The following is a 12,784-nucleotide window of genomic DNA, read 5'->3' as shown; positions in this document are numbered from 1 at the left end:
AACACCCACATAGAGCGGGGTTTGTGGGGCACTCAGCGTTATGGATTAGGTGCAACAAACCCAGCACGAGCCTTTGCATCACTCTGACACCCTTCCCTGGCTGCACTTCCACCTGGAACCCACTCCAGCCCTTCATCGAGACTCCCTGTGCTGCAGCCAAAACCAAAACGACTTCTGAGCTGGTTACAAACACTTCCCTCCTCTGGCTGTGCTCACTGCTACCTCCCGCTGACTCCACGCAGAGCAGCGCTGTCAGAGCCCTTGTCCCTGCTGTGAAATACCTGAATCCTCCTCTTGCCTCACCTGGGTGTGCCTTCACCATCAGCCATGAACTGTGCTCCTGCAGGGATCGCAGGGGATCTCATACAGATCCTTCCCTCTGTCTAGGATCGTTTCAGTTACGAGGGAGTTGGCTTCTACTTGCTTCAATCTCTGCCCCGGCATTTAAATTCCTGCTCTGCATTCTAAATTCCCAACAGGGGTGAAGCACAGGGAAGCGCAGATTGCCCTGCACAGCAACCTCTGCGGTGCTCCCCCAGCTCCAGGGTGGCTGCTCCAGCTTCCCTGCTCTGGAAGAACCAAGGGCTGAAATTTGCTTTGGGAGAAGCACCCGACACACCTCCAGATCTCCCTGTAAGCCATGAACCGCTGTCACTCACTGCTGTCACTCACTGCTGTCCACTGGCACCGGCTAGAAGGGACACTACTACTGCTGCCTTAGACAGTGACCGAGGGGGGACTGTCCCAGCCCGTGTGGCCAGAGGGCTCCTCCTCCTGCCCGCTTTGCTCTAACGCACCGGGAGGCAGAGGGCGCGGGGAGCCCTCACACAAGCGCTGTGGGCAGATCTGTGTCCCGGTGGGACAGGGACGAGCCTCGAGGGGAGGCCCAGCTGGGAGGGAGAGCTCCCAGAGCCAGAGCAGAGCAGGGTGGGCAGCCCGGGAAGAGAGCAGAGAACCATCACTGCAGCTCAACGTTCAGATTTAATCACCTTCTTCCACTCCAGAATTCAGTGAGGGGAAGGCCTTACCCACCCTCTTCAATGGTAAAGCTCCTGCACCGAGCTCCAGTGCACTCTCACCTTATCAATTCCCATGGAATTCTAGGATGCTGTTTCTTACTGACCCTACCTCCCCAGCAAACAGACAGGGACTGGCAAAAGCCATGCCCCTCCAGATATGCTGAGTTTTGTGTCAACACTCACAGGAGACTGGAGTGAAGCCCCCCTGAGGCTGCACCCTCAGCCCCTCCTCAGGTCTGATTTCAGCTCTGCATTTCCCTCCTTTCCCTGGTGAACCATCTGCTCTGACCCAACACACCTGGGTGTCGGATCTACATCCATCCCTTGGCGCTGGGACCTCGCCACACTTCAGGCTGCGCTGAAAACTCATTCCAACATTTGCCTCCCATCCGTTGTTTTTTTCCACTCTTCCCCAGCCTGGGCACCCAGCGAGCTGCAGCCTGGCCACAGCTCTGTGCTCCAAAGAGGACTCAGCTTATCCAAATCCGGAATTGGTGCTGCTGCCTTTAAATGGAGGCTGCTTAGAGGAATTAGTGAGATTGAGCGCAGGGATCTCAACCTGGGGCGTCAGGCTCCGCTGATCCTCAGGGCCACCAGCCAAGTGGAACCATCCTTCAATCCAAGCAGTTTTACCAGCTTTTATTAGAAACACCAGCACATTTCAAGTTTCCTCTTTTTGATCACAAATATAGTGTTTTTCCTCTTTTTAAGTACACAGCATGAGACACAGCATCAGGGCTTTCCATCTTTTTTTTTTTCTGTTTGGTTTTTTTTTACAGCAATTTCTTTTGGACAAGCTTTGGGTTTAGTGTTCACTAACCTCACCCCAGCCCCAACTTTTGACATCTTGAATTGCTGAAGACAATTGTGTGGGCAGATGAATCCAATGGTCGTGAAAAAGGTACAAGAGTTAAAAGTTTGCAAGTAAAAGTTGAAGCAGAGACCCTCTCCAGTTAAAAAGGATGAAGCAGCGCTGCAGCGCACGGGGACAAAAACTGGGATTAAGATTTGCTCTTTTTCCCCCCCCCGCCCCGTTTTCCCGCACCAGTGTCCCGATAAAAACGTTAAGGCTGGAGGAAGCGCTAAGGGGCTGTGAAAAGCCTGGTGTGGACAGCGGGCCGCGCTCACTGCACCGCCCCTGCCGGGCACACGGAGCCGAGCCCGGGCTCCCAGGGACGGCGCTCCGGGCTCCTCCCGGTTTGAGCTCGCACCTACGCTGGGAAATCCTCCCTGGACTTTTTAACTCCGAGCAAGCGATTCACTGAGGGGAGGAGGAGTGAGCATCCCAGGGACGTGAGGGCATGGTGACAGGATATTAAAGGGAACATGTACATGATTTGTTATTTTTTATTCCACAGAAAACCCTCAAATCTAGACTCAGAGTTAACAGCAGAAAAATAGTGTTAAAGTCAATAGGTTCATATTTTACTGTAGACTAAATAAATTAGCCTAGAATTAACTCAATACTCTCTATTTTCCTTTCATTGGTGATCCTTCTCTAAATTAATGCAGTTTTTAAAAAGCAACGGCTATTAATAATTTATTCCAGTTAACCCTTATGGATGAACACCTGCGAGGAGTCGATGTCTGGGAACCATTCCCCTCTCCTGTCCCTCCCCTGAAGGAAACAGTGGCTAAGGGTGCTGTCAAACAGACATGCTGGCTACAATATCCGTGGATCTGCCTCTCCCACCGCTGCCTCTGGCTGCTCCGGGCCATGAGTGAATCGTCATAGCTATGTCTTACAAAGAACATGATCGAAAAAAATATATAAATAAATAAAAACCTTAAACATTCTTACATGGATTTTAAAGAACAGAATACATGTTAAAAACTTCAGTAATTTATATCAATTTTAAGCAATACTTTATATACAATGGAAAAAAGACATGCATAGTCCAAATACAATGTTGAAAACAGCATTTTCATAACAAAAAACCCAAACACTAAGTGTTAATACCATGTACATGGATTCAAGAAGGACCACCCTTTTTGTCTGTTGCACACAGTTTATTTAACAATATGATATTATAAGTAAGAAATGAGTTTTTTTTCTTTTTACCATTCTATACAGTGATTGAATCTTCTTGGATTTTCTTATTTATAGTAATTATAGCGCTTGCATGATTTACACTAGAATTGCTTTCCTCGTTTCAAGTTTCACACAGAAGAAAGAAAGAAAAGAATGTTTCTTCTCTATCCAGATCAGCACGGCCTAAGAGTGATCATCCCTATTTTCATCTAAGACCAGTTTTATCAGAGAAACAAAGCAACAATTTCTACATCTGCAAGACAAGGATTTTGGCGTTGGCCAATGTGTGCAAGAGTCAATTCCTATCTTCCCAGGGGTAATACTTCAAACGCCTGCAGAGTTCACTATAGAAAACAAAAATCTTCCCGCCATGTGTCAAAGTTACCGGGATACGCTATAATGTTGCATTATTTCAGGAAACAGTTTCTGAATATTATTTTTTTTTTCTTCTTTTAAACTCAAATGTTTAAAGTCTTGAAAATACAAATAAAAAATATGAATATAATGAACTTGTTTTCCCCGTTAAAAAAAAGGTATGAGTCAACAGCAACAAAAAAATAAAAACCAAAAAAACCCACAAAAGAGACCAGATATTTTAACCGCCTGGTTTTAACAAAAAAATATATTCTTTGTATTGTTTTTTTTTTCTTTTTATTTTTAAACAGCAATTAATTCTTCCATCTGTAGGAAGCAGCAGTTCCATCTAGGATTCAAAACAACCCAGATGTCTGAATTTTTCAGTACAAAATATCCAAGAACACGAAAGGAAAGAAGAAACAAAAGTGATGCTCCCATAATGCTACAAACCCTCCACAAATTTCTCTAATGTGTCCCCGGTGGTGTCACCGACCAGAGACAATTCGTTAGACAACGCACTGCGGTTGGGGGTGTTTAGTTGGGGAAGCATTGCACTCTGTTCTGGGTTGCCCAAGTGTCCCTGATCCATGGAGCTAGCCATAGTGACTGCGAGTCCTGGGTGGGGGGAACCAGTCTGGGGAGACACGTGGTGCGGTGACGGTTGGGGCTGTATCCGGGGTGACGGGCTGGAATGTGGTGGCTGGGACTGGGGACGGGGAGACTGAACGGGCGCTGGGGACCGCACCTGGTTGCTGAGGGAGGTGGCGATCTGCTGGCCAGGGAGATGAGACGCCTGCGCTTGTCCTGAGAGCATGTGCTGCTGTGGGCTCATGGGGTTGGGCTGCCCGGGGGACCCTATCTGCTGCTTCATCTGCTGCTGCTGCAGGATGCGCTGCTGCAGGGCCTGCTGGATGTTGGGAGCGCCGTCCGCCCCCAGGCCGGGCTGGCCCATCTGGTTCAGCTGTCCCATCTGAGCCATCTGTCCCATGGAACTCCCCTGTATGGATAGGTGCTGCTGCATCCGCTGCTGCTGCATGGCTTGGGGGTAACCTCCCGGGCCCTGGGGCTGCTGGAACTGGTTGTGAGCTGCCATCCCTCCTGCCATGCCGGCCCCTCCCTGCTGCTGCTGCTGCTGCTGTTGCTGCAGGAGCTGCCTCCTCAGGATCTCGCGGTACTGCGGGCTCATGTTGGCCATGCTGGGGTTGTGGCTGGGGTTCATGATGTTGATCGCCTGTCCCTGGGGGTTCATAGCTCCGATCCCTTGCTGCTGCGGGGGGACGCTCGGTCTCTGCACTCCGGCTTGCATGGCGTTCATGTTCTGCAGTCCCGCCTGCGCGTGCATGCCCGGCTGTTGCATGCCGGTCTGCGGCTGCTGCATCCCGGGCTGGGGCTGGATCCCTGCTTGCGGCTGCATCCCGGGCTGGTTCGCCACGTATTTGGCCGTTCTTTGCTTTATAAAAGCTGCCATAAGCTGAGGGTTGGATTTAAGGATATTAAGAACCTGCTGCTGCTGCTGCGGAGAACTCGGCGATTTCAAGGTCCTCAGCAAGTCCTGAAGTGCATTGGGGGTGATGCTGCGCGGCGGCTGCTGCACGCCCGGCATCCTGGGCCCGGCCACGGCTTGCGGCGTCGCCATGGGCATCACCGCTCTGGCCATTCCCGGCTGCATCGGCTGCTGCTGCGGCATGGGCGCCGACTGCCACTGCCCGGGCTGCATGTTGGACATGACGGGGCCGCTCACGGGGTTGGGCCGGGGTACATTCATGCTGACTTGCGGCATCTGGTTCACCGAGCCCACCGCGGGGTTCACGAGTCCCGGGCGGCCGGGAGGCAAACCATTGTTCATGTTGTTGACCCTGTAGAGCTGCTGCTGCTGCTGCTGGGCGGCCTCTCTCTCGATCTGCCGAGCCGCTTCCACGGCGGCGGGCGGCGGCTGGGCGGGGGGCGGCGGCGCCGACACCGGGTTCGCGGGTTTTCCCGTCGAGACGGTGGTGGGGGGCTGGGTTCTGGACACGCCGGGGAAGCCGGCCGGCGACATACTTACAGGGGAGGGCTGGGGCTGGGGCGCGGGCTGCGGCGTCTGCGGCGTGCTTGGCTGCTGCGTAGGGGTACCGGGCGTCGCTGAGGTAGGAGAAGGCAAACTTTGCTGAGGCACGTTTCGGGTGTTCATGGTAGCCATCCTTCTGCGCATGAGCTGAGCCTGCTGCAGGCGGTGCTGGATCTGCTGCTGTCGGAGCTTGTGTTTGATATTGAGACAGAATGGCACGGGGCATTTGTTCTCTTGGCAGTGTTTGGCGTGGTAGCAGCAAAGAGCGATGAGCTGTTTGCACACCGGGCAGCCGCCGTTGGTCTTGCGCTTGCAGCCCTTGGTGTGCTGCACGACCCGTTTCATCTTCTGGCAGGACGGCAGGGAGCAGTTCGCGTTGCGGCACTGGCAGGCGTGGACGAGGGACTGGATGCAGCGCTGGATGCTCAGCCTGCGCGACTCCTGCGGGCTCTTGGACTGCTGCTCTCCCTGGTTGTTGCTCTCGTCGTCCAGACCCAGGCCCCACTTAACCATCTTGTGGTCATGGCTCTTAGTGTTGTAGCAGTTGATGCAGAGGTCGTAGTCCTGCAAGAGAAGAAAAGCCACAGCTCAGGAGCTGACAGGGCACGAAGAACAGGGGCACAGGGCAGTGTGGTGCCAGGGGAGCAGCACCAACCCCTGTGCAGGCACACGCTGGGTGCTCGTGGGTACAACCACGCAGGATGACAGTCACACACTGTCAACAGCTGCCACTTCACTTCACACCTGTAGGCAGCCAGGGAAGAGCTGCACAGCCTGTCCAGGCAGTGGGAGAGGGCTTTGGGGCAGTCTCAGCAAAGGCAGCCTGCAATCACAGCTCTTCACCGGTAACAATGCAATTGGAGCTAACATTGTGTCATTTTGTTACATGAAAAAGTCTTGCAGAATTTTTTTTTTCCCCAATTTTCTCCTTTCAATGACATTAACTGTTTTTTTTCTGTGGGTGCCAACACCTCCAACTAGTAAGATAAATCTATGGTCACTCCTAAAAAGTAGGGTCTGGCCCTCCATTTATCCATAGCATAATTACTGACTAATAATTACTACCCTTAAATATGTATTTTTAAAAATCTCTAAACAAGAGCAAGTTTCATGCAAAAACAGACACTTACCTGAAAACCCCCACGTTTTTGCTGCCCTGTCCCTTTTGTGGCTGGAGGAAGGGCACTCCCTACACAGAGGTACCCAGGGGCAGCCTAAAGGCCCTGCCTCCTTCTACCACCAATTCCCTGTGTGTGTCCAATCCATGTCCTGCAGCCTCAAGAAGCTCAACTCAGTGCTTTCCTCAGAGGGATTAATTAAAACTCTTCCCCCACAAACCTGGCAATAATTTGCAGTGTAAAAACAAGGCTGCACTTATTCAAACTTTTTGTGTGCAGCTACAGACAGAGGTGAACACAAGTCCTCCAAGAAGCCTCAAGCATATCAGTACAGCCCCATGGATAACTTCTCTCTAACACAGGTCCTAAAATTTGAGCAGTCTGGAAATGGAAGGTGTCCCTGCCCATGGCAGGAACAAGATGGTCTTTGAGATCCCTTCCAACCTAAACCATTCTATAATTCATAATTCTTTAAAATTAAATTTAAAGCTTGTCTATGTAGAGGGGCAGTAGCAGAATAAACAATGCAGCAGGAGCTGTTCCACAGCACTGGTGTTTTCCATGTCCAGCAACTGAAGTCACTTTTTCTACAAGAAGAGGCACCCACCTGGCAGCACCTCCCCTTAAGGCTTAGCAGCCTTTTACAAGGATGAGCTGAATTTGGAGGAGCTTTGGGCAATATTCAACAAAAACCCCATCAAACTCAGCTGTAGGACAAGAGAGGGCTGAGGTCTGAGGTGCCCCACACGTATGTCACAGACAGAGCAATGCCACCAGCCCTCAGGGACAGTGCAGTGCCACCATCCCCTCACACAGTGCAGTGCCACCATCCCTCAGGGACAGTGCAATGTCACCCTTCCCTCACAGTCAGTGCAATGCCACCATCCCTCAGTGAGTGCAATGTCACCATCCCTCAGGGACAGTGCAATGTCACCTGTGCCCACACATACCTCACACACAGTGCACTGCCCCCCGTGCCCACACGTACCTGGCACACAGTGCAGTGCTACCATCTCCTCAGGGACAGGGCAGTGCCCCCGTGCCCACATGTACCTCACACACAGTGCAGTGCCCACACGTACCTCGCAGACCGTGCAGTGCCACCTGGTCTCCACGTGGTGCTTGCACTCGTTGCAGGTGTAGACGAAGCGGTCCTGGCCCTGCGTGTGCAGCTCCACCAGCATGCACAGCGTGGACCACTTGGAGCGGCGCAGGGACGAGAACTCCCAGTGCTTGTCCCGGGCCAGCGTCAGGAAGGCGTCGCGCCCGTCCATCAGGTCACAGCTCAGCAGAGGGTCGGGGTCCACGATGGGGTGCAGGGTGTTGATCACGGGCCCCGCGTGTAAATGGATCACAAAAAACACCTGGGGGTAAACGGGGAGGAATAAAAGGCAAAGAGGTCAATGAGAACCTTAGCTAATTAACTTAGTTTAGGCGAATCTCTTCCAATATGCAACAGAAACATTCCTGGCCCAAGCACAGGGTTTATTCCTCCTGGTTTTTCAGTTCTCAATATCCCCGTGCCTGCATTTACAGGAATAAACCCTTCTCTTTTTACAGCAGGTTCCCACAGTACCTCTTTATGCTTCTCCATGGTGGCATAGAGCTTCTGAGACAGGTCATTGGACACGTTTGGCATGCTGGGCTTCTTCTTGTTAGCTCTGCTGATGCTGCTCTTATTCTTGTTGGTTTTTTTGTTGTTCTTTTTCTTGGCGTTCTTGCTGTCGCCCTGGCTCCCCTGCAATGAAGGCACGGGAGAGATGTTACACTTTGGAGAGCTCTCTCCATTCACTGGGCTCACAGTGACACACTTCTGCTGTCAGGAATAGAACTTTGTTCCAATGCCTGTAAATCAGCCCTCCTGTGTTAAATATATCCTATCTTCCAGGAAAAATCCAAAGCCAAACTGGCAGGCAAACAAATCCAAACACTGTTTAAAAATAAACTTTCAAAGTATGTATACATTAAAAAATTCCCATTTTACACTGATTATTTTTCCTTTTCCAACATCATACTTCAGCTTCCACTGCTTTAGATCTTGCAGCTGATGATAAAATGACACAAAAAATATGATCTTAAAGTTCCAGGAGTGCAGTACTTTGCTTTACTGTGCATTTGGTGTGTCACATACTTGCTTGAGCTCTGATTTAAGGTTTGTTTTTACTGGACAGATTTAGGGCTAGGACACAGATAAGAACATGCAGGATTTGAATTGAAACCAACAAAACACATTATTCTCCATCCTGCAGACTTCCAGCTGCATGTGCAGCTCCCCAAAAATAATTTCCAAAACTCCACTTGTGCCCAAGTTATAACACAGAGCACAGTGGCCATACACTGAATGTTAGATGGAAGTAAAGAGAGTGAAAATAGCAATGATGCTATTTAGATGACCTGGGAAAACAGAAATAACTTTTAGAGTTCTCATGTCCTTAAAAAAATCAAACCCCAAGCCCTCAGCAGGGGGGGCTCAGGAAAAACCCCTCTCCAACTTCTAGAATGTTGGTCATAAAATTAAAAATAAGCTACTGAAATACTTGGATATATATAAATATAAATATACACACATATACACACAAGTGCCACGAACAGTATGTACAAGCAAACACTGGGTTTGTCCACAGGCATATTTATTCCAGGAAAACAAAAATATTCCAACTGCAAAAAGCAATTCTATTTACAGACTGCTGCCATCCTTCTATTCCATTAATTAGGCTTGGACAGGAATTCCCTGACCACTCCTGGGCTCTCTCTAACTCATTTTGTGGATTTTCTGACCAAACCTGTTTGGAAATGAAAATGAGACTCTTTTATGGGATACCAGACAGAGCTCTCAGTGACTCTGAGGGATTCAGGAGGGACCTGGTTTATGTTCCCACCTTGACTGCCCCCAAGTTCCCTCCCACTGATGCAACTGGAGCCTGCCCTCCTTTGCCTCCACATCCTAAAGCCCCAACTGAGATCTTAAAATTTAAACACCAAAAGGAAGAACAGACTAAAACTTATCAAACAAGCCAAGTCCAAGTTTTCTTTCTACTCCACCTTTAGCAAGTTTATATTTGGCAAACTGTACAAAGTATTCCAAGCTGTTTTAAGAAGTTGTAGGGTTGTGTTTGCACCATTTCATTCTGACATCCAGCCAGACCAGCCAGAGATGCTGATGGACAATTCCTGGGGGAGCCTCACCCCTTCAGAACCTCTGCCAAGAACTCTGAATATTTCCCAGCTCTTTGCTCTCCCTTTGACTGATACCTGCAGCACATGGTCACTGGCAGGAAGCTTTCTCTTCACATACACAAAATTTAGGACAAAGAATGTAAGATTCTGTGCCATTTCAGCACCAGGATCCATGTGGTGATTGCACCCATGGAGATCCCCAGTGCTGGGCACTTTCCTCCATGAAGTTTAGGTCACCCCTGCATGGGGGAAGTTCTCATATTTTTAAATTTGCTCCTTTTCCTGAGTCAAGAGGCAGAGACCCCAGTGTGCCATGGCTGGGTGCAGGCTGTGTCCCCAGGCACTAAGGGGGGCACAGGGATGTTCCCCACCAAGGCTGCACTATCTCATTTTAGGCCACAGCTTGTCTGAGCTCCCAGTGAATTGTTCTGGGCATTTTCAAACACCTTTTACCCCCTCCTAGATGCAGAGTAAATGCTCACAGCACTGTTTTCCCTGATTTACTGGAATTGATCTGTTAGCAAGAGAGGGCTGCTGCCTCATTCCAAGCCTTGCCTTCCACTTCTTGTTATATTCATTCAGAAGGAACCAAGTGAAAGCTGTTAACTGTGTGGTTCCATTAAAACATAGCCACAAACTGCATTAACTTTGAAAGAGCTGCTAAGGTTTAACAGAAGGAACTTTCTGACATCACAAAATTGATGGATTAAATGCAATCCTCCACATCAATCCCACGTAACACAAACTGAAGGCAAACAGTCACAGCATCTAAGCTTCAAGGGGTAAAGCTTGGTAAAGCTTTTGGTATAAAAAGGTAAAGCTTTTGGTTCTACCTCCATCTATGAGACTTCAGATTTTCCTACAACATTTATTTTCAAAACGACTTGCTGCAAATCTCAAGTGAAAGGGACAGGAGAAAAGTGCTGAGATCATTTGGTTGCAGATAAAATCAAGATGGAAATAAAAATGAATGATGACATTCTGTCCAGGGCCCTGAAAAACTTGGTTGCTGGTTTATTTTGTGGATTTTTTTTTTGGCTTGGTTGGTTTTTATAGACAAAGAGGGGATGTTGGTGAAGGAACAGAACCATCAGGATCAACTTTTCCCACCAACGCAGAGCCTGCAATAAACACTTTCAAATCTCAGCCCTTTGCTGTTGCAAATGACTACAAAGTACCTGTGCTTAAATAACAGCCACGTTTCATTCAGCTTTGAAAACTCCAGCACCTTTCAAAATGCAAATGCTGGAGGTGCTTTGCAAAGGTGTGAACCAGAAGCTCAGCCAAATGACTGCAAGCAAATGTAGCGTGGCAAAAGCAGCTTAACACATTTCTCTGAGCAGAGGGATGCTGAACTGACATAAGTGACTCCTGAGTCTGTTAAAAAAACCCAAACCAAGCCATCAGTAGATTTGTGAACCAAGAAGAAAAACAGAAATGCAGTTAAAGGCCCCCTGATTGAATGCCTGCTGTAAATGATCTTTTCTGGTTTATCTGGTGTGATCTCTCTATATCAAAGCTAAGGGAGAATATGGCACACAAAGCTAACCCACCTCTGTTGTTTCACTAGCTGCAGTGCTCTCTTCCTTCTTCCTCTCCTCCTCCTCCTGCTCCAGCTCCTTGATGCTTTCCTCCAGCACATTAGGCCAGAAATCACCTTCAAAGTAAGGCAGCTCCTTGGCACTGGTCAGCCTGTCCTCAGTTGCTTGTTTGAAGATGTCCTGTTGAGCACATCACAGCAGAGCAGGAACAAATAAATAAATGAAGATCACTTAGGAGAGAGAGGGGAGAACCAGAGACACAGCCCAGAGCTGCCCCTGGCAGTCCTGGCACAGCCCCACTCCCTGCTCCACCTGAGGGTCACTGCTGAGGCTTTCCTGACCCCATCATGCCATCAGTTCATGCTCCTGGCATGATGGCAGATACCAAGATACCCCTGGAAAATGCAGCTGACCCCTCCCTGGTTTCAAAGCCCCCTTACCAGGAGGCCCAGATTTCTTTTCCCAGCTCTAACAAGGCTTGTTAGAGGCTGTTCCTACTCCACACACTCAGGAACTGTCACTTGCCATCAAAACATCAATTTTTTCCCAGCACTGTCACTACTATTAAGGAATTCTTGTACATTTTAGCATGAAAGGAATGGCAAATGCTCCCTTTGCCACCTTCTACTCATTTCCTTGGGTACATGTGTGATATTCTGCAGTTATGAAAATCATTCTTGTCATAAGGAGCTCTTTTATTTCACACTAGTGGGGTCCAGCATTTCACCTGCTCCTCCAGAATCACCAGAAAGAAACAGCTTCCAAAAACCTTGACAAGCTCCATATTTCCTTGCCTAGAAAATGCAGTGAAAGAAAAATACACAAAGGCAAGTTCTTGCAGATTTCCCTTCAGGCAGACACCAAAGCTAAGGAATTTTCAGCCTGAAAGGCAGAACCTCAAGAAAATCTAAGAAAATGAAGACACTGGTTGAGAATAAACCTTTTGTACAACATTACTCTGCTTTCCAGGTGTTATGAAACAACAGTAGCTCCCTTCAAATGAAAACACTATAAGAATTAAATCAGAAATTAAACAGTAACAAACCTTGTAGTCATGAATGATTCTCTCAGCAAATGCCTTGTCCAGCATCTTCTTATACCATTCTTGCAAACGTTTGGGTTTGGGTATTTTCTGGTCAGGTGGGTGGCAATGGAAGATGTAATCATCTCCTTCACTGGGGGGACAGGCCCAGATGTGCCCTGTCACATACCTGTGTCACACACAACAAACAACAGCCGTGACTCCCACCTGTGTCACACACAACAAACAACAGCCGTGACTCCCACCAGAAAGCCAACTCAAACCTCGCTATAAATCCAGACCTCTGGCTTGATTTTTGAATTTTTTAAGATTTTTTTCTTTGTAGCAAAGATGCTGAGGCAATATTTTGACAAGGGATAAGGTCAGAGCTATAATAATGAAGTTTAAACATCAAGTGAACATCTGACCAAATGAATGCTGTCAGTTTAGGAATTGTATGGAGGGGCTTGAC

At 48.8% G+C, this 12,784-nt stretch overlaps 1 protein-coding gene across 5 annotated transcripts in view; it reads right to left on the bottom strand.

Annotated features, from left to right (window-relative positions):
- Positions 1-1,643: 1,643 nt before the first annotated feature.
- CREBBP (CREB binding protein) overlaps positions 1,644-12,784 on the bottom strand; it is a 97,041-nt gene continuing 85,900 nt past the window's right edge. For all 5 annotated transcript variants that reach the window (XM_054270616.1, XM_054270621.1, XM_054270618.1 and 2 more), the window contains 5 exons: positions 12,337-12,502; positions 11,304-11,471; positions 8,150-8,311; positions 7,656-7,937; positions 1,644-6,019 (listed from right to left, as the gene is read on the bottom strand). In XM_054270616.1, the coding sequence (XP_054126591.1) occupies positions 3,851-6,019; positions 7,656-7,937; positions 8,150-8,311; positions 11,304-11,471; positions 12,337-12,502 (2,947 nt within the window). In that variant the 3' untranslated portion in view covers positions 1,644-3,850. The remainder of the gene's footprint in view (positions 6,020-7,655; positions 7,938-8,149; positions 8,312-11,303; positions 11,472-12,336; positions 12,503-12,784) is intronic.

Source organism: Melozone crissalis, unplaced genomic scaffold (assembly GCF_028551555.1).
Source record: "Melozone crissalis strain CALT ecotype California unplaced genomic scaffold, PUWL_Pcris_2 ptg000012l_1, whole genome shotgun sequence".
Lineage (NCBI taxonomy): Eukaryota > Metazoa > Chordata > Aves > Passeriformes > Passerellidae > Melozone > Melozone crissalis.
The sequence above is the reverse complement of the archived record's forward strand: the minus strand, read 5'-3'. Positions and strand labels throughout refer to the sequence as shown.